The sequence below is a fragment of the Hyperolius riggenbachi genome, chromosome 5 (assembly GCF_040937935.1).
Source record: "Hyperolius riggenbachi isolate aHypRig1 chromosome 5, aHypRig1.pri, whole genome shotgun sequence".
Taxonomy (NCBI): domain Eukaryota; kingdom Metazoa; phylum Chordata; class Amphibia; order Anura; family Hyperoliidae; genus Hyperolius; species Hyperolius riggenbachi.
In genome coordinates this window covers 194311698-194335739 of record NC_090650.1, presented here as the reverse complement: position 1 = coordinate 194335739, position 24042 = coordinate 194311698, and the positions used below count along the sequence as shown (strand labels likewise).

The 24042-nt window shown below is 43.8% G+C and overlaps 1 protein-coding gene across 2 annotated transcripts in view; it reads right to left on the bottom strand.

Annotated features, from left to right (window-relative positions):
- The window catches only part of SPMIP7 (sperm microtubule inner protein 7), a 119402-nt gene that overhangs the window by 31958 nt on the left and 63402 nt on the right, over positions 1-24042 (bottom strand). For both annotated transcript variants that reach the window (XM_068236517.1, XM_068236518.1), the window contains exons 4-7: positions 20929-21067; positions 16690-16757; positions 15945-15986; positions 15178-15285 (exon numbers count right to left, since the gene is read on the bottom strand). In XM_068236517.1, coding sequence (XP_068092618.1) covers positions 15178-15285; positions 15945-15986; positions 16690-16757; positions 20929-21067 — 357 coding nt within the window. The remainder of the gene's footprint in view (positions 1-15177; positions 15286-15944; positions 15987-16689; positions 16758-20928; positions 21068-24042) is intronic.

Here is a 24042-nt window from a genome sequence, read left to right as displayed (position 1 = left end):
AAGCAAGAAAATACTCAAAATATATATTTTTTTTACCTACCTCTATTAAGTTACCGTTTTTACTTCTTTCTGAAACGTTTTCACTTCTAAGGTGCTGAAAAGTTATTTTGCAGATACCCTCTTTCCCTGAAAATAAGACCTACCCTGAAAATAAGCCCTAGCTGAAATTTTGAGCATGCTTGAAATATAAGCCCTACCCCGAAAATAAGCCCTAACAGAAGTTAAAGAGGAGGAAGAGGCAGCCGGTAAGTGGGGACACAGCAGTGCAGTGCCATTTGGGCACTGAACCTGTCATCCCAGCACACAGCAAGGTTATCAGCTGTGTGCAGGGAAGACAGGGCAGGTGCCTGATCAGTACAGTAGCATACTTTCAAATCCATGAACATCACAGTACAAAGGAACAGGAAATATTCTGCTGAGAAACACTTCCTAAAAGAAATATAAGACATCACCTGAAAGTAAGCCCTAGCCCATCTTTTAGAGCAAAAATTAATATAAGACACTGTCTTATTTTCAGGGAAAGATGGTAGAATAAAAACGTTCTCTTGTGAGAAAACTCAGGAGAAAGGTTAAATGAATAAAGGCCATGGGGCCCTATTCAGTTAAATTTTCTCCTGAGTTTTCTCCCAGGAGATAATTTTTCATCTTATCTACAAAATAACTTTTCAACATCTAACAATTCAAGGTGCTTAAAAGTGGGTAAAAGTAATGTCAAACTGTTTTTGAGTATTTATTGTAACGATATGTGTCAGCAAGAACAGAGTTCTGATTATCAGGTGATCTGCAGTATCACCTATAATGCAGATATATACCTGATTATATGGTGATCTGCAGAATCACCAATAATACAGGTATACCAGACAGCTGATGTGATGGCTAATAGCAAGTATAGTGATTGGTGCAACAGTAGTACTGATAGGTTTAGCTATACCTCACCAGAGGAGCTGGTGGGTACTAACAGTACAGCACCCCTCATCAGAGTCCAGGGCCCTCTTGTGAGAGTAAAGTGGTCAGACTAATCGAGTTGGCAACAGACAGACAGATGCAGTACAAAATCGGAAGGCAGAGACAGGAAGGTATTAACAGGCAGAGTCGGCAGCAAGATCAGATGGGCAGAGGTACAGAATCACTGAGCGGAAGAGTAGTCAGAACGAGCCAGAGTCATACACAGATAATAACACAGTAATGAAGTATCTTAATAACTATCAAACAATTCCTATCTTGTGTGAAATCCCCGGTTTCCTCCCGGATCAAAGCACACCGGAACTATCTAAGGTCTGAGCGCTAACACAAAGTATTTGCAACTGCAGACAAGTTGCGAGTAATTCAGCTAGGCTTATAAAGCAGAGGAGACCCCTCCGGCACGCCCCCTCCTATCAGCCAATGAGGAGCGGCGAGCGTCTCCTCTGACATCAGCCGACCGGCCGGTCAGCTGATGCGCCTCCTCCCGTGCATAAAGGTCCTGTCTGTGCGCACGCGCACGCAACAATGCGACCATATGTGTGGCTGACAGACCCGTCCTCGGCGTGCTAGATGCCCGAGGCACGGATACATTGCTAGGCAGAGAGCTGGAGGCAGCTGCGGTGGTAGCGCTGTTCACCGCAGCTGCCTCTCCATCGTTTATTACATTTATGTTTAGCTAGAATCTTAAAAGGTATTTTATTGATAAGGTGTGGAATCAATTCCTGTGAGAAAATCAGAAGAAAGGTTAATAGAATAGGAGACAGTGCTTAGGTAGAGAGGAGAAACTCTCTCACCCTCTGGGATAGTGAACATTTTTTTTTTTTGCTTCTTGGTGGAAAATTGAACTATAAAATATCTGTCAATAGATGATGTATACGGTTTGTAATAATAACTTAGGAAATTACTTCTACTTGTATTACATAATTATTTGAAAGGTGAACTCCAAGGTTTGTGTAACGATCGGTGTCAGCACGCAGAGAGAATCTGATTATTGGCGATCTGCAGTATCACCAAGAATGCAGACATATACCCGATTATTGATGATCTGCAGTATCACCGATTATCCGATATATTGCTAACCTCTGGACACCAGCAAAAGAACACAATAAAGACAGTAATATATCACGGAAGTGTGTAAATATCCACCACACGGCAATTCCTCAGAGGTGTGGTTACCTCTGAATGGGAACCCCGTGAGTGAGATCCTCTAACCAGGCGTGAGTGAGGAATCTCGACCCCTAGCAGTAATCATCTGCTTGGGGCAGGCGTCTCGGAGAGGCAGGCCTCAGAGATAACCCTCCAGTGGGAGACATTCCACTGAAGGGAGAAAGGTCAGACAGGCAAGGGTTCAGCCAGGGGCGTACCTAGGTAATATAGAGCCTATGGCAAACACTGAAATTGCGCCCCCCCCCCTCCTCTGTCACCCTCTAAATACAGCATCCTTTCTCACGAACATGTGTTACTATGGTTGCCTGTGTTTTTAAGGTTCGGGATATTGCTGAAGTTACTTTTTTGGAAATAGGTCTTCCTATTCCCTCTCTGTCCACTTTCCTAACACTAAGACAAATGCACCCTACATAAAATGAAGTAGCCCTAGATAACAGAATTAATCTGATTTGAGGGGAGGCACAGCACAGCAAAAGGCATAGTGGTGCAGCACAGGAGCAGGCATTGCGCCCATGGTGCTGTGGCGCCCATGGCATGAGCCATGCCTGCACCTCTCTAGATACGCCTCTGGGTTCAGCAACAGAGATGACGGCAGCAGTACAGGAACGGAAGGCAGAAGAGTAATCGGAAATCAGGCAGAGGTCGGCAACAAGAATCAGATAGGCAAAGGTACAATAACGTAGAGCGAGAGAGTGGTCAAGGATAGCCGAAGTCAAAACACAGATACAATATCAAAATACAATCCTAACTAAGGTGTGAAATCCTTAGTATCAACACCAGGGCACTAAGCTAAGGTCTGAGCGCTAACACAAGTGTATTCACGACAGCAGACAAGGAGCAACTGACAGACAGCTCCTTTTATGCTGGGGAACGCTCTAGCACCGTCCCCCAGCCGCCCAGCCAATCCCCAGCACTGCTGGAGTCAGCTGACCAGCCTGGTCAGCTGACTCCCCTTCGGGAACGATAATGTTCCTGTCTCCTCGCGCGCGTGCATTACCCGGAGACACTGAGCCGGCGAGAGGGCGGGGAACCCTCTGGGCAGCAAGCGTGCGGCTGAGTCCGTCGGACTTACGGAGTCCGCCGCCTGCCCCATTGCCCCCGCCGGCAGCAGAGCGGAATCCCCCTGGGATGCGGAGTCCGCCGCCACGTGTGTGCTGGCGGCGGCTCCGTCATCCCTTACAGTTTGTTAAAAATAATCCAACAATTATATTAGTTACTAGCTGATTACCCAGCATTGCCCGGGAATGTATTTGGCTGGTGTTGGCTCCGCCCACTTTTCTAACCCTAACACACAATGACTCAATGACTTAGTGTAATGAATAGTGAAATGGAAGCTGCGGTGAATGGCGTTACCACCGCGGCTGCTTCTGGTTCTCTGCCTGACAGTTTCCCTGCACCTCGGGCGTCTAGCACGCCGATGACAGGTGTCTCTGCTGCTCACAGGGGGTGCACTAGCGCGTGCGCGCGCTCACTGTCAGGATCTTTATGCCAGGAGGAGGCGCGTCAGCTGACTGGCTGGTCGGCTGACGTCAGAGGGCACGCTCGCCGCTTCTGATTGGTTGAGTGCGGTGGGAGTGCCTCGGGGGTCTCCTCCGCTTCTTAAGCACGGCGGATTCAGTGGCAACTTGTCTGCTGTTGCGATCACTTCGTGTTAGCGCTCAGACCTTAGTTAGATCCGGTGTGCTTTGATCCGGGAGGAAACCGGGGATTTCACACAGTGTTAGGATTTGTGCATTATACTGTTTATTATCTGTGTATGACTCTGCTTCGTTCTGACTATTCTTACTCTCATCGATTCTGTACCTTTGCCCATCTGATCTTGTTGCCAACCCTTCCTGAATCTCGTTACATCCCTCTGCTCAGTGATTCTGTACTTTAGCCCATCTGATATTGTTGCCGACTCTGCCTGTTAACCGTTTTCTCTCTGCCTTCCGATTCTGTACTATATCTGCCTGTCTGTTGCCTACTCGATTAGTCTGACCATTCTACTCACCAGTGAGCCCTCGTCACCGGTGAGGTGTTTACTGTAATAAGACAATATTTGTATTATTGGTGATTCTGCAGATCACCATATAATCAGATATAGTGTCTGTATTATTCGGTGATACTGCAGATCACCAAATAATCAGAACGTTGTACTTGCTAACACCAATTGTTACAGAACAGCAGACCAGAAAATGTCTATGGAGACACTGTGCAGTCAGGTTGAACTTTTGACCACGTTAACGGCCTAACCAACACAGTCAACGCTCAACAAACACAGATCAACCAGTTGTCTGAGGTGGTGCGCACCCTTCAGGCAACGAATGCACCAGTGCCATCCCCTGTTGTTATGGAGCCCAGGATACCTCTCCCTGAAAAGTTTTCAGGGCACAGGTCTGATTTTCAGAATTTCAGAAATCGCTGCCTGTCGTATTTTGAGTTACGACCTACGTCATCAGGGTCTGAGAGTCAGAGAGTGACTTTTATCAAAACTTTATTATCTGGGGATTCACAGACATGGGCTTACAGTCTCCCTACTGGTCATCAGGCTTTGACGTCTGTTCAGGAATTTTTTTAAACCATGGCGATTATATTTGACGATCCCGATTTAGCAGTTACGGCTGAGAGGAAACTCAAAACCCTCAGGCAGTGGCATAACACCGTTGAGATGTATGCTGCAGAATTTAGAAGGTGGGCTGTGTCGGCTAGATGGGGACAGTTTGCCTTATTGGATTGTTTTTTAACGGGATTATCTGATGCGGTTGCTGATCTTATGTTAAGTCATCCAGAACCTAAGACTACTGATGATGCAATCTCATTAGCAGTTAAAATAGATCGCCGAGTTCGTTACCAAAGACAAACTCATGGTAGATTCTCGGGGAGACCCGTCCCTATCACCTCTCCTTCTCCATCTCCTTCTTTTCCTCAGGACGAGCCAATGCAGATCGGGCATTCCAAATTGTCTGAGGTAGAGAAAAATCGGAGACGAATGGAGAGGCTCTGCTTATACTGTGCGGAGAAGGGCCATGTGAATTTGAATTGCCCCAAGAAGGCGGAAAACTCTGCCGCCTAGGTGTAGCTAGAGGTACTACCCTAGGCGAGCCTGTGTTACCTCTAAATGAGAATCGTCTACTGCTCCCATGTTCTATTACCTGGGAAGATCGAGTTTCATCTACCCAGGCATTCATAGATTCGGGCTCAGCAGCCAATTTTATAGACTATGATTTCGCTATGAGGTTGGGAGTTCCCATTGTTTTTTTGAACAGACAGATTTTTGTTACTGCAGTGGATGACTCTCCACTTCAGGGGAAACAACCTCTGTCCCAGACTCCTGTACTGTTATGTCAAGTGGGGGTACTTCATAAGGACCAAATACAGTTTTTTGTGCTCAAAATGGCCACTTCCACAGTGATCCTTGGTATGCCATGGTTGCAAAAGCACTCCCCTCAGATTGACTGGAGTTCCGGGCAGCTATTAAGCTGGTCCTCCTTCTGTCATCATCATTGTTTGGAGAAAGTTGCTGTTTGCGTTACCAAGGTTCAAATGGAAGGATTGCCTGCACCATACACAGAATTCATTGATGTCTTTTGTCCTAAAGCAGGGGACAAACTTCCTCCGCATAGAAGTTTTGACTGCCCTATTGAGTTAAGACCAGGTTGTATGCCCCCTAAAGGCCATTTGTATAACTTATCTGGTCCTGAAAAACTTGCTATGCATGATTACATTAAAGAAAACTTGGCCAAGGGGTTCATCCGTCCTTTAAAGTCTCCGGCCCGAGCAGGATTCTTTTTTGTACAAAAGAAGGACGGTGGGCTCCGGCCATGTATTGATTACAGAGGACTAAACAAGATTACTGTAAAACATCATTATCCACTCCCTTTAATCGATGATTTGTTTTCCCAGGTTACTAATGCAGGTATCTTCTCTAAACTCGACCTTAGAGGAGCATACAACCTGATACGCATAAGGGAGGGTGACGAATGGAAGACGGCATTCAACACACCCAACGGGCACTACGAGTATCTAGTCATGCCCTTCGGGTTGTGTAACACTCCCGCCGTCTTCCAGGAGTTGATCAATGAGGTCTTCAGGGAAGTCCTAGGGCGGTTCGTCCTTGTTTATCTGGACGACATACTTATTTTCTCACCCAATTTGGCTGAACACAGGGAGCATGTAAAGTTTGTTTTAAGGAAACCTGACTGCCCGCAGCTGCATCTCCAGAGAATGTTACAGTACCCCCCCTTGAGGCGTGGACTCCGGACACGGTCTACCTGGTTTCTCAGGATGTAATTCATGAAACTTTTCCTTAAGTTCCTCCGCATGCATGCGATGCCCCGGTACCCAAGAACTCTCCTCAGGCCCATACCCCTTCCAGTGAACAAGGTACTGTATGGAGTTCTGCACCCACAGAGAGTCCAAAATTTGCTCTATCTCAAACTCAGGTTCCCCATCAATCACCACAGGGGGGGGAGAGGAATCTACATGCACAGCAGGTTTCAATACAGACACATGGAATGACTTAAAGAGGAACTCCAGTGAAAATAATGTAGTAAAAAAAGTGCTTCATTTTTTACCATAATTATGTATAAATGATTTAGTCAGTGTTTGCTCATTGTAAAATCTTTCCTCTCCCAGATTCACATTCTGACATTTATTACATGGAGACATTGTTACTGTGGGCAGGTTATTTAGCTGTTTCTAGCTGCTCTGGCTGTTAGACAGCTAATAACAGCTGTTTCCTGTCTCTGAACATTGTTACATTGTGGCTGTTTGCCAGGAGTACCGCGGTCTTCAGAGGTTCTTGTGGGAGGGATTTCAGCACAAAATCAGTCACACAGCGCCCCCTGATGGTCTGTTTGTGAAAATCATTGTCTTTCTCATGTAAAATGGGGTATCAGCTACTGATTGGGAAAAAGTTCAATTCTTGGTTGGAGTTTCTCTTTAACACCTCTCATACTGTAAGGTAGAGAAATGACATATGTGACACTATTAATCTTTTTAGACACGGGGTATGGACCTATAAATCTGGGGCTCAATTTCGCAGAGGGCTGCTTTAAAGCCAAATGCCGGGTAGAAACCCACACCATGTCACCTGGTGCAAATTCCCATTCCACAGACCGTCTCTTATCTGTCTGTTTTTTCTGGGTCTGAAAGGCCTTTCCTAGGTTTCTTTTGACCATACTCCAAATCTCCTTCAAAGCCCCCTGCCACTCTTCCAGGGCAGGGAAAGGAGACGACACTACTGGCAGTGGAGAGAATTTGGGCGATCTCCCTGTTACTACCTGGAACGGGGAGAAACCTGAAGAGGCGCTCTTTAAGTTATTATGTGCAAATTCTGCGAATGGCAGAAATTTCACCCAATCCAACTGGGCATCTGTCACATAGCACCTTAGGAACTGCTCAAGGGACTGGTTAACCCTTTCAGTTTGCCCATTAGTCTGTGGGTGGTAGCCGGAGGAAAATGATAGGTTCATACCTAGATGATGACAGAACGCCCTCCAGAACTTGGAGACGAACTGGACTCCCCTATCTGACACCACATTCTCCGGGATACCATGCAACCGGAAAATGTGGTGAATGAAGAGTTCTGCCAGTTCCTGAGCAGAGGGGAGTCCGTCCAGAGGGATAAAATGGGCCATCTTACTGAACCTATCGACTAACACCCAAATGACTGTTTTCCCCTCAGATCTGGGCAGCTCACCCACAAAGTCCATGGACAGATGGGTCCATGGTTGATCAGGCACTGGTAGCGACTGTAGAGTACCCACAGGAGCACGCCTGGACGGCTTACTCCTGGCACACACAGAACAATCTCCGACAAACTCCTTACAATCAGACACAATGGATGGCCCCTAAACACACTTGTCCAGCAGCTCCTGCGTTCTGGCAACCCCTGGATGCCCTGCGTTCTTATGAGAATGGAAGACCTGAAGAATCTTTAATCGAAACTGTAGTGGTACAAAGAGAATCCCATCCGGTTTCCCTTCAGGAACCTCCTGCTGATAAGGATTCAGAGTATAAGCCCAATCCTCCCAAGTCTCAGTAGCAGCAAGAATCACTTTCTCGGGAAGGATGCCTTCAGGGGTCGAGGGCTGTATTGTCTCGGGTTCAAAACATCTGGATAATGCATCTGCCTTAACCACCCTGGCGTTCTATTAAGATCGCCAGGGTGGCTGCGGGAGGGTTTTTTTTAAATAAAAAAAAAACTATTTCATGCAGCCAACTGAAAGTTGGCTGCATGAAAGCCCACTAGAGGGCGCTCCGGAGGCGTTCTTCTGATCGCCTCCGGCGGCCAAAAGTAACACAGAAGGCCGCAATGAGCGGCCTTCCGTGTTTTGCTTACTTCGCCGCCATGGCGACGAGCGGAGTGACGTCATGGACGTCAGCCGCCAGGCCGGAACTATTTGTTCCGGCTGCGCAGGGCTCAGGCGGCTGGGGGGACCCTCTTTCGCTGCTGCTTGCGGCGGATCGCCGCAGAGCGGCGGCGATCAGGCAGCACACGCGGCTGGCAAAGTGCTGGCTGCGTGTGCTGCACTTTATTTCATTAAAATCGGCCCAGCAGGGCCTGAGCGGCACCCTCTGGCGGTAATGGACGAGCTGAGCTCGTCCATACCGCTAAGGTGGTTAATGAATCTGAATCTCGTGAAAAACGGACCAACGGGCTTGTCTGGGACTGAGATGTTTGGCCCCTTCAATATACTTTAAGTTCTTGTGATCGGTATAGACAGTTATAGTATGTTCAGCCCCCTCGAGCCAATGTCGCCATTCCTCAAACGCAAGTTTGATGGCCAACAGTTCTCGATTCCCAATATCATAACTTCTCTCGGCGGGTGAAAACTTCCTAGAGAAAAACGCACATAGGTGCAACCTGCCCTGCAGACCAGAGTGCTGAGACAATACAGCCCCAACCCCGATCTCTGATCCACATGGCTCAAAATGGGGGCGAAGTGATGAGAATGCAGACTGTGCTTCTGCTGACCAATTGTAGGTATCTGTCCTTCTGGTGCTATGCACTCCACTGCGCGCTCCTCCAGAGACCTATAAAACATCTCCACATAGTGTGATACTGTATAACCATTCAATGATCAAATATTCCACAGTGCGGGTGCGAGTGATAACCGTGTCCACACATGATCCCCACTACCCTAGAGGTCAAAAAGGCTCACCAGATGTAAACCACCGTGATTCAGGTGGCAATCTCACATTCATTAATATGTATCACTCAGAGCATCAGTGATCATATCCAGTTCCAGTAAAAAATCCTTTAATAAAAGCATAAAACAAAATCATCGCGCAGCATGTCAATCCAATGATGAATACACACTGCGCCTCTCGCGCACTTGGGTAACTTACAGACTCACTTTAGGGAGCCTGAATAGCGGGACGCCGCAGAGAGGCTATTGGAGACGCGTCTGATGCTGGAGAGACTTGCCGCTATGACTCGCTACTCTATCCCTAAAGGGAGTCTGTAAGTTACCCAAGTGCGCGAGAGGCGCAGTGTGTATTCATCATTGGATTGACATGCTGCGCGATGATTTTGTTTTTTAAATTGTCTATTTACAGAGAGATTTCTCCCACCCAGCATGGGTATGTGTAAAAATACACCCCAAAACACATTATACTACTTTTCCTGAGTACGGAGGTACCACATGTGTGACACTTTTTTGCAGCCTAGGTGCGCTAAGGGGCCCAACGTCCTATTCACAGGTCATTTTGAGGAATTTGTTTTCTAGACTACTCCTCACGGTTTAGGGCCCCTAAAATGCCAGGGCAGTATAGGAACCCCACAAGTGACCCCATTTTAGAAAGAAGACACCCCAAGGTATTCCGTTAGGTGTATGGCGAGTTCATAGAAGATTTTATTTTTTGTCACAAGTTAGTGAAAAATGACACTTTGTGAAAAAAAAAATTAAAAAAACAATTTCCGCTAACTTTTGACAAAAAATAAAATCTTCTATGAACTCGTCATACACCTAACAGAATACATTGGGGTGTCTTTTTTCTAAAATGGGGTCACTTTGTGCGGTTCCTATACCGCCCTGGCATTTTACGGGCCCAAAACCGTGAGTAGTCTGGAAACCAAATGTCTCAAAATGACTGTTCAGGGGTATAAGCATCTGCAAATTTTGATGACAGGTGGTCAATGAGGTGGCGAATTTTGTGGAACCGGTCATATGCAGGGTGGCCTTTTAGAAGACAGGTTGTATTGGGCCTGATCTGATGGATAGGAGTGCTAGGGGGGTGACAGGAGGTGATTGATGGGTGTCTCAGGGGGTGGTTAGAGGGGAAAATAGATGCAGTCAATGCACTGGGGAGGTGATCGGAAGGGGGTCTGAGGGGGATCTGAGGGTTTGGCCGAGTGATCAGGAGCCCACACGGGGCAAATTAGGGCCTGATCTGATGGGTAGGTGTGCTAGGGGGTGACAGGAGGTGATTGATGGGTGTCTCAAGGTGTGATTAGAGGGGGGAATAGATGCAAGCAATGCACTGGCGAGGTGATCAGGGCTGGGGCCTGAGGGCATTCTGAGGGTGTGGGTGGGTGATTGAGTGCCCTAGGGGCAGATAGGGGTCTAATCTGATAGGTAGCAGTGACAGGGGGTGATTGATGGGTGGCAGTGACAGGGGGTGATTGATGGGTGGCAGTGACAGGGGGTGATTGATGGATGATTGACAAGTGATTGACAGGTGATCAGTGGGTTATTACAGGGAAGAACAGATGTAAATATTGCACTGGCGAATTGATAAGGGGGGGTCTGAGGGCAATCTGAGCGTGTAGGCGGGTGATTGGGTGCCCGCAAGGGGCAGATTAGGGTCTGATCTGATGGGTAACTGTGACAGGTGGTGATAGGGGGTGATTGATGGGTGATTGATGGGTAATTAGTGGGTGTTTAGGGTAGAGAACAGATGTAAACACTGCACTTGGGAGGTGATCTGACGTTGGATCTGCAGGCGATCTATTGGTGTGGGTGGGTGATCAGATTGCCCGCAAGGAGCAGGTTAGGGGCTGATTGATGGGTGGCAGTGACAGGGGGTGATTGATGGGTGATTGATGGGTGATTGACAGGTGATCAGGGGGATAGATGCATACAGTACACAGGGGGGGGGGTCTGGGGAGAATCTGAGGGGTGTGGGGGGGTGATCAGGAGGGGGCAGGGGGCAGGGGGGGGATAAAAAAAATAGCGTTGACAGATAGTGACAGGGAGTGATTGATGGGTGATTAGGGGCAAACAGGGGTCTGGGGGGTGGGCAGGGGGGGGGGTCTGAGGGGTGCTGTGGGTGATCTGGGGCGGGGGGGGGGGGAGAAATCAGTGTGCTTGGGTGCGACATAGGGTGGCTGCAGCCTGCCCTGGTGGTCCCTCGGACATTGGGACCACCAGGGCAGGAGGCAGCCTGTATAATACACTTTGTAAACATTACAAAGTGTATTATACACTTTGTATGCGGCGATCCGGATGCTAGTAACCCGCCAGCGCTTCCGAATGGCCGGCGGGTTACAGCGCGAGGTGGGCGGAGCCAGTCCCCTGCGGCCGATCGCGTCACGAATGACGCGATCGCGCCGCCCATGCCCCTACAAGGACCGCCGCCATTTGTCAATACGGCGGTCCTTGCGGGGTCCACTTCCCGGCCGCCAATTGTCTATATGGCAGTCGGGAAGTGGTTAATCAACTCCTGGAAGACGGCGGGTGCGTTGCACAACCCGAAGGGCATCACAAGGTACTCGTAGTGCCCATCGGGTGTGTTGAATGCAGTCTTCCACTCGTCACCCTCTCTTATGCGAATCAGGTTGTATGCCCCTCTGAGATCGAGTTCAGTGAAGACACCCGCATCAGTAATCTGAGAGAACAAGTCATCAATCAGAGGGAGAGGATAACGATTTTTCACAGTAATTTTGTTCAACTCTCTGTAATCAATACATGGCCGAAGGCCACCGTCCTTTTTCTGTACAAAAAAGAAACCTGCCCCGGCCGGGGACCTAGATGGACGGATGAAACCTTTGGCTAAATTTTCTTTCATATACTCCTGCATGGCAAGTTTCTCAGGCCCAGAAAGGTTATATAAATGGCCTCTAGGGGGCATACAACCTGATGTTAAAGAGACTCCGTAACAAAAATTGCATCCTGTTTTTTATCATCCTACAAGTTCCAAAAGCTATTCTAATGTGTTCTGGCTTACTGCAGCACGTTCTACTATCACCATCTCTGTAATAAATCAACCTATCTCTCTCTTGTCAGACTTGTCAGCCTGTGTCTGGAAGGCTGCCAAGTTCTTCAGTGTTGTGGTTCTGCTATGAACTCCCCCAACCAGGCCCCTCTCTGCACACTGCCTGCGTGATATTTAGATTAGTGCAGCTTCTCTCTGTTCTATTATCTTTTACAAGCTGGATAAATCCTCCTCTGAGCTGGCTGGGCTTTCACATACTGAGGAATTACATACAGGCACAGCTGTCTGCACTCTGCAGGAAGAAATAGCCTGACACTTCAGTGGAAGATAGCTGCAGGGGGAAAGAAACACACAAATGATCTCTTGAGATTCAAAAGGATGGCTGTATACAGCCTGCTTGTGAATGGATGTATTTTCTATGTGTGGACATACTGTACATCAATCTACCTCCTGTTTTGGTGGCCATTTTGTTTGTTTATAAACAAACTTTTTAAAACTGTTTTTAACCACTTTTAATGCGGCGAGGAGCGACGAAATTGTGACAGAGGGTAATAGGAGATGTCCCCTAACGCACTGGTATGTTTACTTTTGTGCGATTTTAACAATACAGATTCTCTTTAAGTCAATGGGGCAGTCAAAACTTCGATGAGGAGGAAGTTTGTCTGCCGCCTTGGGACAGAAAACATCAGCAAAGTCAGAATACTGAATAGGCAACCCTTCCACTTGAACCTTGGTAGCACATACTGTGACTTTCTCCATACAATGATGATGGCAATAGGAGGACCAGCTTAACAATTGCCTGGAACTCCAGTCGATCTGAGGGGAATATTTTTGAAGCCACGACATACCAAGGATCACAGTGGAGGTAGCCATCTTAAGTACAAAGAACTGTATCTGTTCTTTATGCAAAGCCCCTATCTGACACAATAATACAGGAGTGTGAGAAAGAGGTTGTTTGCCCTGCAGTGGTGAATCATCCACTGCAGTAACAACAATCTGACGTCCCAAGAAAAGAAGAGGAAAACCAAACTTAACAGCAAAATCATAATCCATAAAATTTGCTGCGGAACCCGAGTCTATAAAGGCCTGGGTAGACCGGACTTGATCTTCCCAGGTAACAGAACACGGGAGAAGTAAGCGACAATTCTTTAGAGGTAATACTGAATCGCCTAGGGTAGTACCTCCAGCTACACCTAGGCGATAGAGTTTTCTGCCTTCCTGGGACAGGTTTGTACCACATGACCCTTCTCTGCACAGTACAGGCAGAGTCTCTCAGTACGTCTCCCGTTTTTCTCAACCTCAGAGAGCTTGGAATGTTCGATTTGCATCGGTTCATCCTGAGGAGGAGAAGGAGGGGCAGGAGCAGAGAAGGGGACAGTAGAAGGTCTTCCTAGCCCTCTACTTCGAGTCTGCCTTTGATAACGAAGTCGACGATCAATTTTGACAGCTAAAGAGATCGCCTCATCTACTGTCTTAGGTTCTGGGTGGCTTAACATCAGATCAGCAACAGCATCAGATAACCCCGATAAAAAAAAAGTCTAAAAAAGCATACTGCCCCATCTGGCTGACACCGCCCACTTTCTAAATTCAGCAGCGTATGTTTCAACAGTGTTATGCCCTTGTCGGAGAGTTTTGAGTTTCGTCTCTGAAGTCATATTCAGGCAGAGTCAGCAACAGAATCAGATGGGCTAAAGTACAGAATCGATAAGCGAAAGCGAAGTCAGAAGAGAGCCAGAGTCATACACAGGTAATCAAGCAATATAATAACAGTAGTAATAATAAATCCTAGTCTTGTGTGAAATCCCTGGTTTCCTCCCAGATCAAAGCACACCGGATCTATCTAAGTTCTGAGTGCTAACACAAAGCATTCACAACAGCAGACAGTTTGCAAGTGACTCCAGAAGGTTAAGAAGTGGAGGAGACCCCTCGGCCACGCCCACACCCATCAGCCAATCGGAAACGCCGAGAGTCTCCTCTGACGTCAGCCGACCGGCAGGTCAGCTGACGCGCCTCCTCCCCGCATAAAGGTCCTGTCTGTGTGCGCGCGCGTGACAAAGCCACCCTATGAGCCACTGACAATCCCCTCCTCGGCGTGCTAGACGCCGGAGGGACGGGAGAAACGCCCGACAGAGAAACCGAAGCAGCTGCTGGGGTATCCTGACTGCCCGCAGCTGCATCTCCAGAGAATGTTACATATATATTTTTTTTTTTTCAAGACTAACTAGGCTTTCATTGTATGGCATTTTTTCCCTCAAACAATTTAGTTTTCTATGCATTTTAATAGAAAAAAAGATGAAGAAAATAGAGAAAAAACATTATTTCTCAGTTTTACCCTTTAAAGTTTAAACATAAAAAGTGCTATTGTAGATTAAAAACACAACTTTTGTTTGGCTAGTTCTACTGTTTATCACTAAACTTAAATTACGTTCCCGTTACAATGTATGGTGAAGATATTTGATTCTGAAATAATGCTACAGTGTGTATTTTTTTACTATGAACTGAGCAAATAAAAGTATTTGTAATGGTAAAAATCTTTACGCTTTCACCAATTGGTGCTGCAGCAGATAGTCCCGGAGGTTATGCACAGCTGTGCTTCAGCTACACGACTTATATCTATGTCTTTATGGCTTAGATGAAGTCACAGAGGACGTAGATATACTGTAATGGTGGAAAAGTGGTTAAGTACGGTATATACAGATATTAAAGGTACTGAAGGTATAGTTTTGCTGCATGTGCTGAAGAACACATAATGTTACACTGAAAATCTTATTGGAGTGTACTCCTCCTCCAATTTACCCTTAACATTTTTTACTCAGTTACACTGAAAATCTATTTTAGACTTTATAACTAATCCTTGCAGTCCTAAATATTGCAAAAAATTATGAAGCATAAAAGAATACATACTGTGCTGTAGTTGTGTAGCGGGGCTGTGGTGTTCTAACTTTAGTAAAAGGTCTGAAGACTACATTGGGATCGTCAATGTCTTCTGTATTCACGGAACCAGTGAAACCACTGTTATGATGAAATACAATAATCAATAAGATGCAATAATCATTACTAGATACAAAAACAAAACAAATATTTCCCCCCAAATGACCTGGATATGTATTTAATATTCAGGTCTTTATTAATTTGAAGGTGAGGAGGTTAAGGTTTGCATTTGCATTATCTAGTCTGCATTAGGCTGGGTTCGTATTGGATGGATGAAAAACTGATCCCGTAAAAACTGATCCATTTTCGGTTTCAAACACATGAGTTTGTTAGGTTGGAAATCAGTTTTTCACCTGTATTTACGTTCTGTGTCATGTCACAACCCGCTTGGTATACCTGGTGCTGTCACATATGCAGTGCAATAATACGTGCATAATTACATAGTTTCCAGCATAAAGCTGCTTTGTAAATCAATACTATAGACTCTAGGACTTAAATGTACCACAGTGAGCAAGAATATTGGAAATGTATTTTAAGTTTCTGCTTTTTATTTCCTGCACATGATTGGATGCTGGGAGGCAACACAGATTCACATGAATGCTCTTTCCTGAACAGCTCATTTAATATATCACTCCTATTAAACAGTAATATCATAAAATGAATAGGCCATAGAGGACGAAATATGTACAAAAAAGTAGGCAACATCTGCTCCTGCATTTCTGTTATAAAATGTTTCTTACCAATAACCTGGAATATGATCCATATGAGGGTATGGAGATACGCTGCAGGAGAAAAATAATTAATTTTGTTATTTCAATAAAATATATTTAGAAAGTATTACACAAGCTTTTGCCAGAACTCCAGCCATCAGTTTTGAAGGACCACTATGAATAAAACTATAAAAATACATATGATTCACAGAGTAAAATATATTGTAAACTACTTTATTTTCTATGCAGCTGTGAATTACAGACAATATTATTAATCTGATGGCTCTGAATAGGTTTTGGACTAATATATCTCCTCATGGTGGATTCTCAAGGTTTCCTTTACTTTTAAAAGAACTCTCTGAATGGTCACAAAGTCACAATCCAACTGCCAGAATAGTGTACATGGGAGTAGGTAGGCGGGTCATTATTTTAATATAGGTCCTTGTCAGAGGGTACCTTAGGAAACATTGGCAATCCCTAAAGCAGGAGATTTACTAGTCCAAAACCTGTTATTAAGAGGTTCAGAGTCATCAGATTAAGGCCTCTTTTCCATGGACGTCTGAACTGTTCATTTATCAAGCAGTTCAGTGTCCAATCTGCCACCCACGGCTGCCATTCAGGTGCAATTAAAATGCAGCCAAATGCCAGACATTGTAACACTGCTGTTTTCACTTGGCTACCAAGATAAAATATTATTGCACATTTGCTGAAGTTGCAATAGTCAAAGCACTGCAATAAAAGTATGATGATGTGACATATCAACAATCAGACTTACAATGTAAGAGGTTTCTTCTGACCATGAAACAACCTTGTCTGAAATCTATCCCATATTCCACCTGCAACCTGAAAAACATTAAGTAAAAATAATTAAGGATGAAAAAGTGAAAACAAACAAAACTAGACATATGTGTAATTTGTTCTGAACTGATTTTCCTGTCAAAATTCCTAGAACCAATATAGCCATGAATCAGTGAAGTAGTCTGTCACCCCTTGGACCCAAGGGTGTAGCCATTGCCATAGCAGCTGCTATGGGGCCACGGGGCATAGGGGGCCCAGGAGGTAGTTAATGTATGAGGTAGTTAATGTATTCACTATTAACTTTCTTGTGTTTCTCCACTTTAGTAAAAGGTCTGAAGACTACATTGGGATTATCAGTAACTTGGACTTGCTCAAATAACTCGTATCCATAGGGTAGGGGCAGGTGGCATTGCTTAAGAGTGCCTACAACGGAGGGCCCCATTAAAGTTTTGCTATGGGGCCCCATGATCTCTACTTATGCCACTGCTTTTACACAGCTTTCACCAACATCAGTTGCAGGGTCAACACAAAATCCTAACATACTTTCATTCTCTTCAAAAGTTTTGGAATAGTACTCTGTGGAGTGTGGACTGATGACTTAACATCAAATGTTTGGAAGATGTGGATACTGTTTAATCTGGCGGAGAGCCAATAATGATTACCACAGAAAAAACATTAAGCTCACATGGTTAGTATGCTGAAGATAGAGTGATAGTGCAGGGATGCTTTGATTCTCCAGATCCTGGGCAACTAACCATATTTAAGAGAAGAATGATTTCAGCCCTCTATCACAATCTACTGAATAAGATTGCCCAACCAACAGTCCATTTTCTTTCTTTTTTTTTTTTTTTTTGTCGTGAATAGGGAAAAGTTAATGCTATCAGGTAGGAGCCAAGTACTTTTATCATGACTATATACGTAGTTTACAGCAAAATGTCCATACAAAAGTACCACTATTTCGCTCCATAAGGCACACTTTTTCTCCCCCAAAAGTGAGGTGAAAAAGTCTCTGTGTCTGCTGCCTCTCTGAAGGGAGCCAGGTCACTCTGTCTCACCCTAGGAGCTCCCAGTGACTTTTCCCACCCCCCGGAGCACCCAGTGACTTATCCCTACACCCAGGAGCACTCAGTTACTTCTCTCTCTCACAGAGATATCTCCCCACCGTCAGGAGCACGCAATGACTCCCCCCCCCCCCCCGAGCACCCAGTGATTTCTCCCTCTCACAGCACCCAATAACTTCTCCCTCTCACAGCACCCAGTGACTACTCCCTCCCTTAGCACTCAGTAGCTTTTCCCTCTCTTAGCACCAAAGTGACTTTCCCCACCCCCAGTACCCAGTAACCTCTCCCCACCTCCAGCAGTACCCAGTGACTTCTCACCAGCACCCAGTGACTTCCTCACACCCACTGCAGCACCCAGTGACCTCCCCCACCCTTAGGAGCACCCAGTGACCTCTCCCTACCATCACCAGCACCCAGTGACTTCCCCACACACACAGCAGCACCAAATAGCCTCTCCCTCAGCAGCACCTAGTGACCTCTCCCAACCTTCAGGAGCACCCAATGACCTCTGCCCACCACCAGCAGCATTATTATTATGTATTGCACTGTCAGCTTCTGCAGCACTTCACAAAGTGCAAAGTCATGTCACTGACTGTCCTCAGAGGAGCTCACAATATAATCCTACCATAGTCATAGTCTAATGTCCTACCATATTATTATTATTATTTACTGTATACAGCACTGACATCGTCTGCAGCACTTTACAGAGTATGTAATCATGTCTTGCTTCATAAGTGGGACATGATACCTAATCTTGAAATGTGAGGGATATGGTATCTTCATGTGTTCTTTGTGGGTACAATATCTGCACCTTTTCTGTGGGGGACATGATTCCCAAGCTTATTCTGTGATCTCTGTTAATTTTATTTGAAGGACATGGTGGCAAAATGTATTATACAGTGCATGGTTTATCTTTTATGGAGTGGGGGTGACTCGGGTTTTCTTGCGTGGAGTGACAAGGACAGAAATGGCCCTGAGCACAGCAGGAGCAGAGACATATAGAGCTGTATATAAACTGCAGAGGGGAGATAACTGCAAGTGCTGGGAGGTAGGATGTGCGTCTGTATGTGCAGTGTGTGTATGTGTAATGAGTGTGCAAAGTATGAAGTCAATTTGGTTGTCCTCCTTTGTTACATTTTCCAAGACCAAACTTTCCTGTATGTCTTTCTTTTTCACTGCTAACTTCAACATTCCAGTCACCTATGATGTATGTAATGTCTTTCTTGGGTGATATGTCCAGTAGCTGTTGCAAATCATATTAAAACTGTTCCACTTCTATCTCATCAGCTTCCATTGCTGGAGCATAAACTTGAATCACTGTAATGTTAAATAGTTTGATTAAGGAGGGACAACGTCCGAAACATGTCAGCATGTGGTGTTTTTGGATTTAGCTTGTCAAATGCCACAATGAATAAAGCATTTTTTTATCGTTATCCCATATTGTGCGGACTACACCTTCTGTCTCTGCTACTGTGGGCCGGAACAGTGCGGTTCCTGCACTGACGGTGGGTTCGAGGTTTAGAGCGGACTAGCACCTACTTTTGCTACGATTTTGTTGAATGGTTTGCCTTGAAATCTAACTGAGCTCATTCTGTCACTTTTTGGATTGTAAACAAGAACCAATGTTGACACCTTTTTATAATGATGATAATAGTGGCTACTACATTTCTTAATTGAGTATCCTGTCCACAATAGGACATCTGATGTATATCTGATGTAAAATGACCAGTGCCAGTCCATTGTAGTTCACTTACTCCCAGGATTTCAACGTTTAACCTTGCCATCTCATCTTTGATCGTGTCCAACTTTCCTTTATTCATAGATCTTATGTTCCAAGTTCTGATGGTATATTGTCTTTTGCAGCATTTGAATATACTTTTGATACAATCAGGCTTGGGATGTTTTTTTTCCATCTTATATATACAATGGCCCTTATTCAATTCACCTTTTCTTCTAAGTTTTCTCCTAGGAGATTTTTTCATCTTCTGTTTTGAATTTCAGCACGCAGCAATTGAAAAAGTCCCCAAAAGTAGGTGAAAGGTATCACCTTTGAGAAAGCTTGAATTGAATAAGGCCCATTGTTTATATAAGATGGGAAAACATCTCAGGCCTGATTCATATACAACAATCAATTGTGTTTAAGACTGATGATCGGTTGATTCATGTGAATAGGAATGTATATGATATAATTACACTTCACTGCCAGACAATGTTAACTTGTGTTAATGTGAGAAGGAAGTAATTTTAGCACCTTTTAATCATCTCAATGTTCTTTTCATTTGGTTCAATTAATGTCTTAGATATGAGGGGGTATTGTTGTTATCTTCTATTTTACCCATGTTAAAGGACATATGACTAATCTCAGAATGGTGTTAGTACCAATAACTTTTATCCTGCCACCTCTTTACATTTATTTTTTTTAGAGTAAAAAAAACAAACAAACAAAAACAAAACAGCAATGCGCCCCTTCCAAGCCTCTCTTAATCCTAAGTCCCCTGCAGACTGGTATTGCCAGAACAGCTGAGCTAGCTGGGGGAGGGATAGAGGGCGTAAGAATCTTTAACCCAACTTGCAACGAGCCCCTCGTCCATGTCTTGATCATGCTTTTATCATGTAGTGAGTGTATTTTCAATAATACCCTCTCAGGTAAATAGTTAAATAGTTACAGCAAAGAGGCACTGTAGTTAAATATAGCAGAATGCAGTAAATCATTTAAGATACCCACTTTTACTTAAATTTTCCTGTTTTCAGCATTTAGAACGCTACCTATATCTATATATTACTGTATATTGGTATGCAGCTCTGCCCTCCCAGTGATGCTTAGCTTAGGCTGTTTAAAAATAGGCATGCACTTAAATTACAATTGCCAACACTTGGGGGGTTGTGAGAAGAATGCCAGCATGCTGGAAAAATCCCATATTGTAATGGAATTGATCAATTGACGAACTTGTGCCTTGTCTAATGTGTGTGAAAACATGCATTAGATGTAAACCCAATGGTTTTCAATGGTCTGTCATTTCTAATGCATTGTTTGGGCGTTTAGTGTCACAGGGGAATCAAGCCCTTCGCCTTTGTTCATCTTATGTCATTGAATGTATATTTGGGGAAATTAATTTACCAACTGATTGAAGGTTAATTAACAAACATTTACATACTTGCCAAATTTCTGGTTCTGGTTCATATCTCTTCAAGGTAAAATGCTGTGAGATGGGATCCGGCAATCTCTCTAATGTGGACTCGGGGGGTTTTAGCTTTGGTGGCAGTTTAATGTCCCATGGCACATCTTCATAAGATCTGTGTATACACATTTTTTAAAAAAAATGAGATTTTGATATTAATGAAAAGCTCTTTACAGTTGCTCACATTTTTTCAAGTAATCACATTTGCATATATGCTATTAATCCTCATCAAAATGTTTGGAGTAAACATAAATATAAAAAGCTTTTTTCTAAATTACTTATTGAGCATATTCATAAATCATGATAAATCAATATTTATTATTTGGCAGTCACTGGTGACTCGCTGCTGTGCATTATATGTCTTAGAGACAAAGTCAGACAGACTACTAAATAATACATTGGCCCTATAAAGATTTCAGTGTGAATTGCTTTCTCCTTGTCACCTAAGGTAAAGAACTGAACATACGGTATGGATGCTATGATATTCTATAAAAAAATAAAAGTAAAGCTTGCTTGCTCAAAGCATCCACTATACCATTTTCAGGGTAAAATGCTTACTTACAATTTTGTCTGATTTTTGTTTGATTTTTACCTATATAAAAAAACTGTCAATTTTAAATGCGGATATAAATTTAATGTACTGTATATTAAGTTCCTAAAAATAAGATTATGCTGTGTATATGCACACTTCTAATGGTGACCATACATTGAGCATCGATACCTGGTTGATTCCATCATAATGATCAAATCTGACAGAAATCAATGCTGCAATATGGGCCCATGGCCGGTCTCATCCCAAGTGTATGTGTACCCCTCGGGCCCATGGTGAGTGTTGCAGGCTCACCTGTCACACCAGTGTGACTCCTGGCCTTCCCCTGTGCCCGACTTCTTTCTGCATTGCTACCATGAGCACTTATAGCCCATGACACCACTGTGTGCACGGATGTCACTACAAGGGGTACAGGTGAGGAGTCACACCAGCATGACCAGTGAGCCTGCAACTCTCACTATGGGCCGGGGGGGGGGGGGGGGGGGGGTATGGCGGGTTTGATACAAAATGCAGTCACTAGTTTGATGAATATCTGTTCAAATACCACAGCATGTACCAAATTAACAACAAACTCTTTAACATCTACAGATTTCTGTCTGTAAGTCTGTAATCTATAAAAAAAACGAGAAAAAAACAAAAACAAACAAATGGCAATAAATTGACTAAATAAAATAAAAAAGTAACCTCCATGTATGTGCTTACGCAAGTTTTACATTGTGTTTAAATTATCTGAATCCATTCAATAGAAATGATGAAATTATAGTAAAAATCAGGATAAACATTTTTTTATTGGTATGAGCAATCTAAATCATTTGCATATTTTGAATTAATGGTGGCAATTTTCATATGTCTGTATTCATACTGTACACGTGCGTACCTGATAAAACAAAGAGACTACGTATGAGGTAGGTTGTGAGGCCTGGGTGTCCCTGAGCAGGAGGTGACTAAAGGCTCTACGTTTTCATAACTATATTTTACAGACAAGGATATATTAAAATGAAGGGGAAATGTAATATTGTATCTTTAAGAAATATTTCAGAACAACATAAACTTTAGGAACTGATGGCACGCAGAGATTGTTTGATAAATGTTAACCTATACAGTATGTGTAGGGGTTACATTTGTAATATATACAGGTTTAACACAAAATGTAATATCAAGATTTAAAGTGATAATAAGAATATAAATTGCCTATGGAAGAATGGAAGGTTTTAAAACTTTTATTTTTATAGGAAATAACCACAGATTGCCAATCAATTACTCCATAATTCAAGCAGACACTACTTAAATAAAAAGCCTTTTTGTATGGGCTACCAATGAAATAGTCATTTTTTCCTCATGAGGAAGATAATCATTTTGTTAATCACCTGTGAAATTGGTTTCTGAAAGTTCTTCATCACTGAGCTTTTCCCAGCTAAAAATTACATGAAATGTTTTGATACAATTGATTCATGTTTTCCTACCCAGAATTTGAACCTCAATGTGATCTTGAGGACACTTATTTTGTTCACAGGAGTAGGATGGAGAGCGATAGATGATCTTTTCTCATAGAGAGCAGCACACAAAATGCAGCATACCAAGCCTTACTTATGTTTATGTTCCTATTTTTCTTTTAAATATATTTATAGTTGTATGAATACAGATTTGGGAATAGGAACAATGCACAGAGTAATTTATAAAAAGTAATGCAGTAACTGAGCAGTGAAGCAAGGCTTTGCTAATTTCAGCATGAGCAAGGAGGTTCTTATTTTTGCTCTTCTCCTGCACGATTAGATACAGGAAGTGAATACAGTCTCATTTCACTGAACTCCTCCTAATACCTATGGAACAACTAAGTGCCCATCAACCGTAAAATTTTCTTAGATGACCAACTTTCTGATCAGATAAATGCGATTGGAAGGAAAAGATTGAAAATCACTGATTGAGTTCATAAATGAGATGAAAAATTATAACATATCCAATCATTTCAATAAATTAGACCGATTGACCAACGGCAAGAAATCTGATCGATCATATAATCATTTCTTGTTGATCAACAATGTCAACACCCTCTGATTTTTTTTTAAAGATTTTTATTTTTGAAAAAAGTTTTTGTTTAACAATAATAACAAAAAGACACAAAGCGCTTCACATCGCGCCCGATATTTACATGTTTTACAATAACCAGGTGACCAACCAGCGCCACCATGCCAATAATAACAGGACACAATGAATATATCTAGAACCTTTCAGCTATAACAGGTGTTCTATTTTAAAGGAGGATGAGAAATTAGCAGTAAAGTCGCTTCTCTGTAACACATGTCTGCCCCCATGTGTATGATTTAGTAAACCGGAGGAGATTCCACTTAGATTTCAATATTTCTGGTGCACCTGAGGCCCAGAGGGAACATACACTCAGGATACACCCTCCTAAGATTTCCCGGTTCAAGCTATCCAGGTACGTTCATTTCCCTGTTTGAGCTGATTCAAAACAAAGACAATACAAGACAGGACAAAAGACAAGACAAGCACAGTAGGAAGAAAAGAAGAAAAAGAGAAAG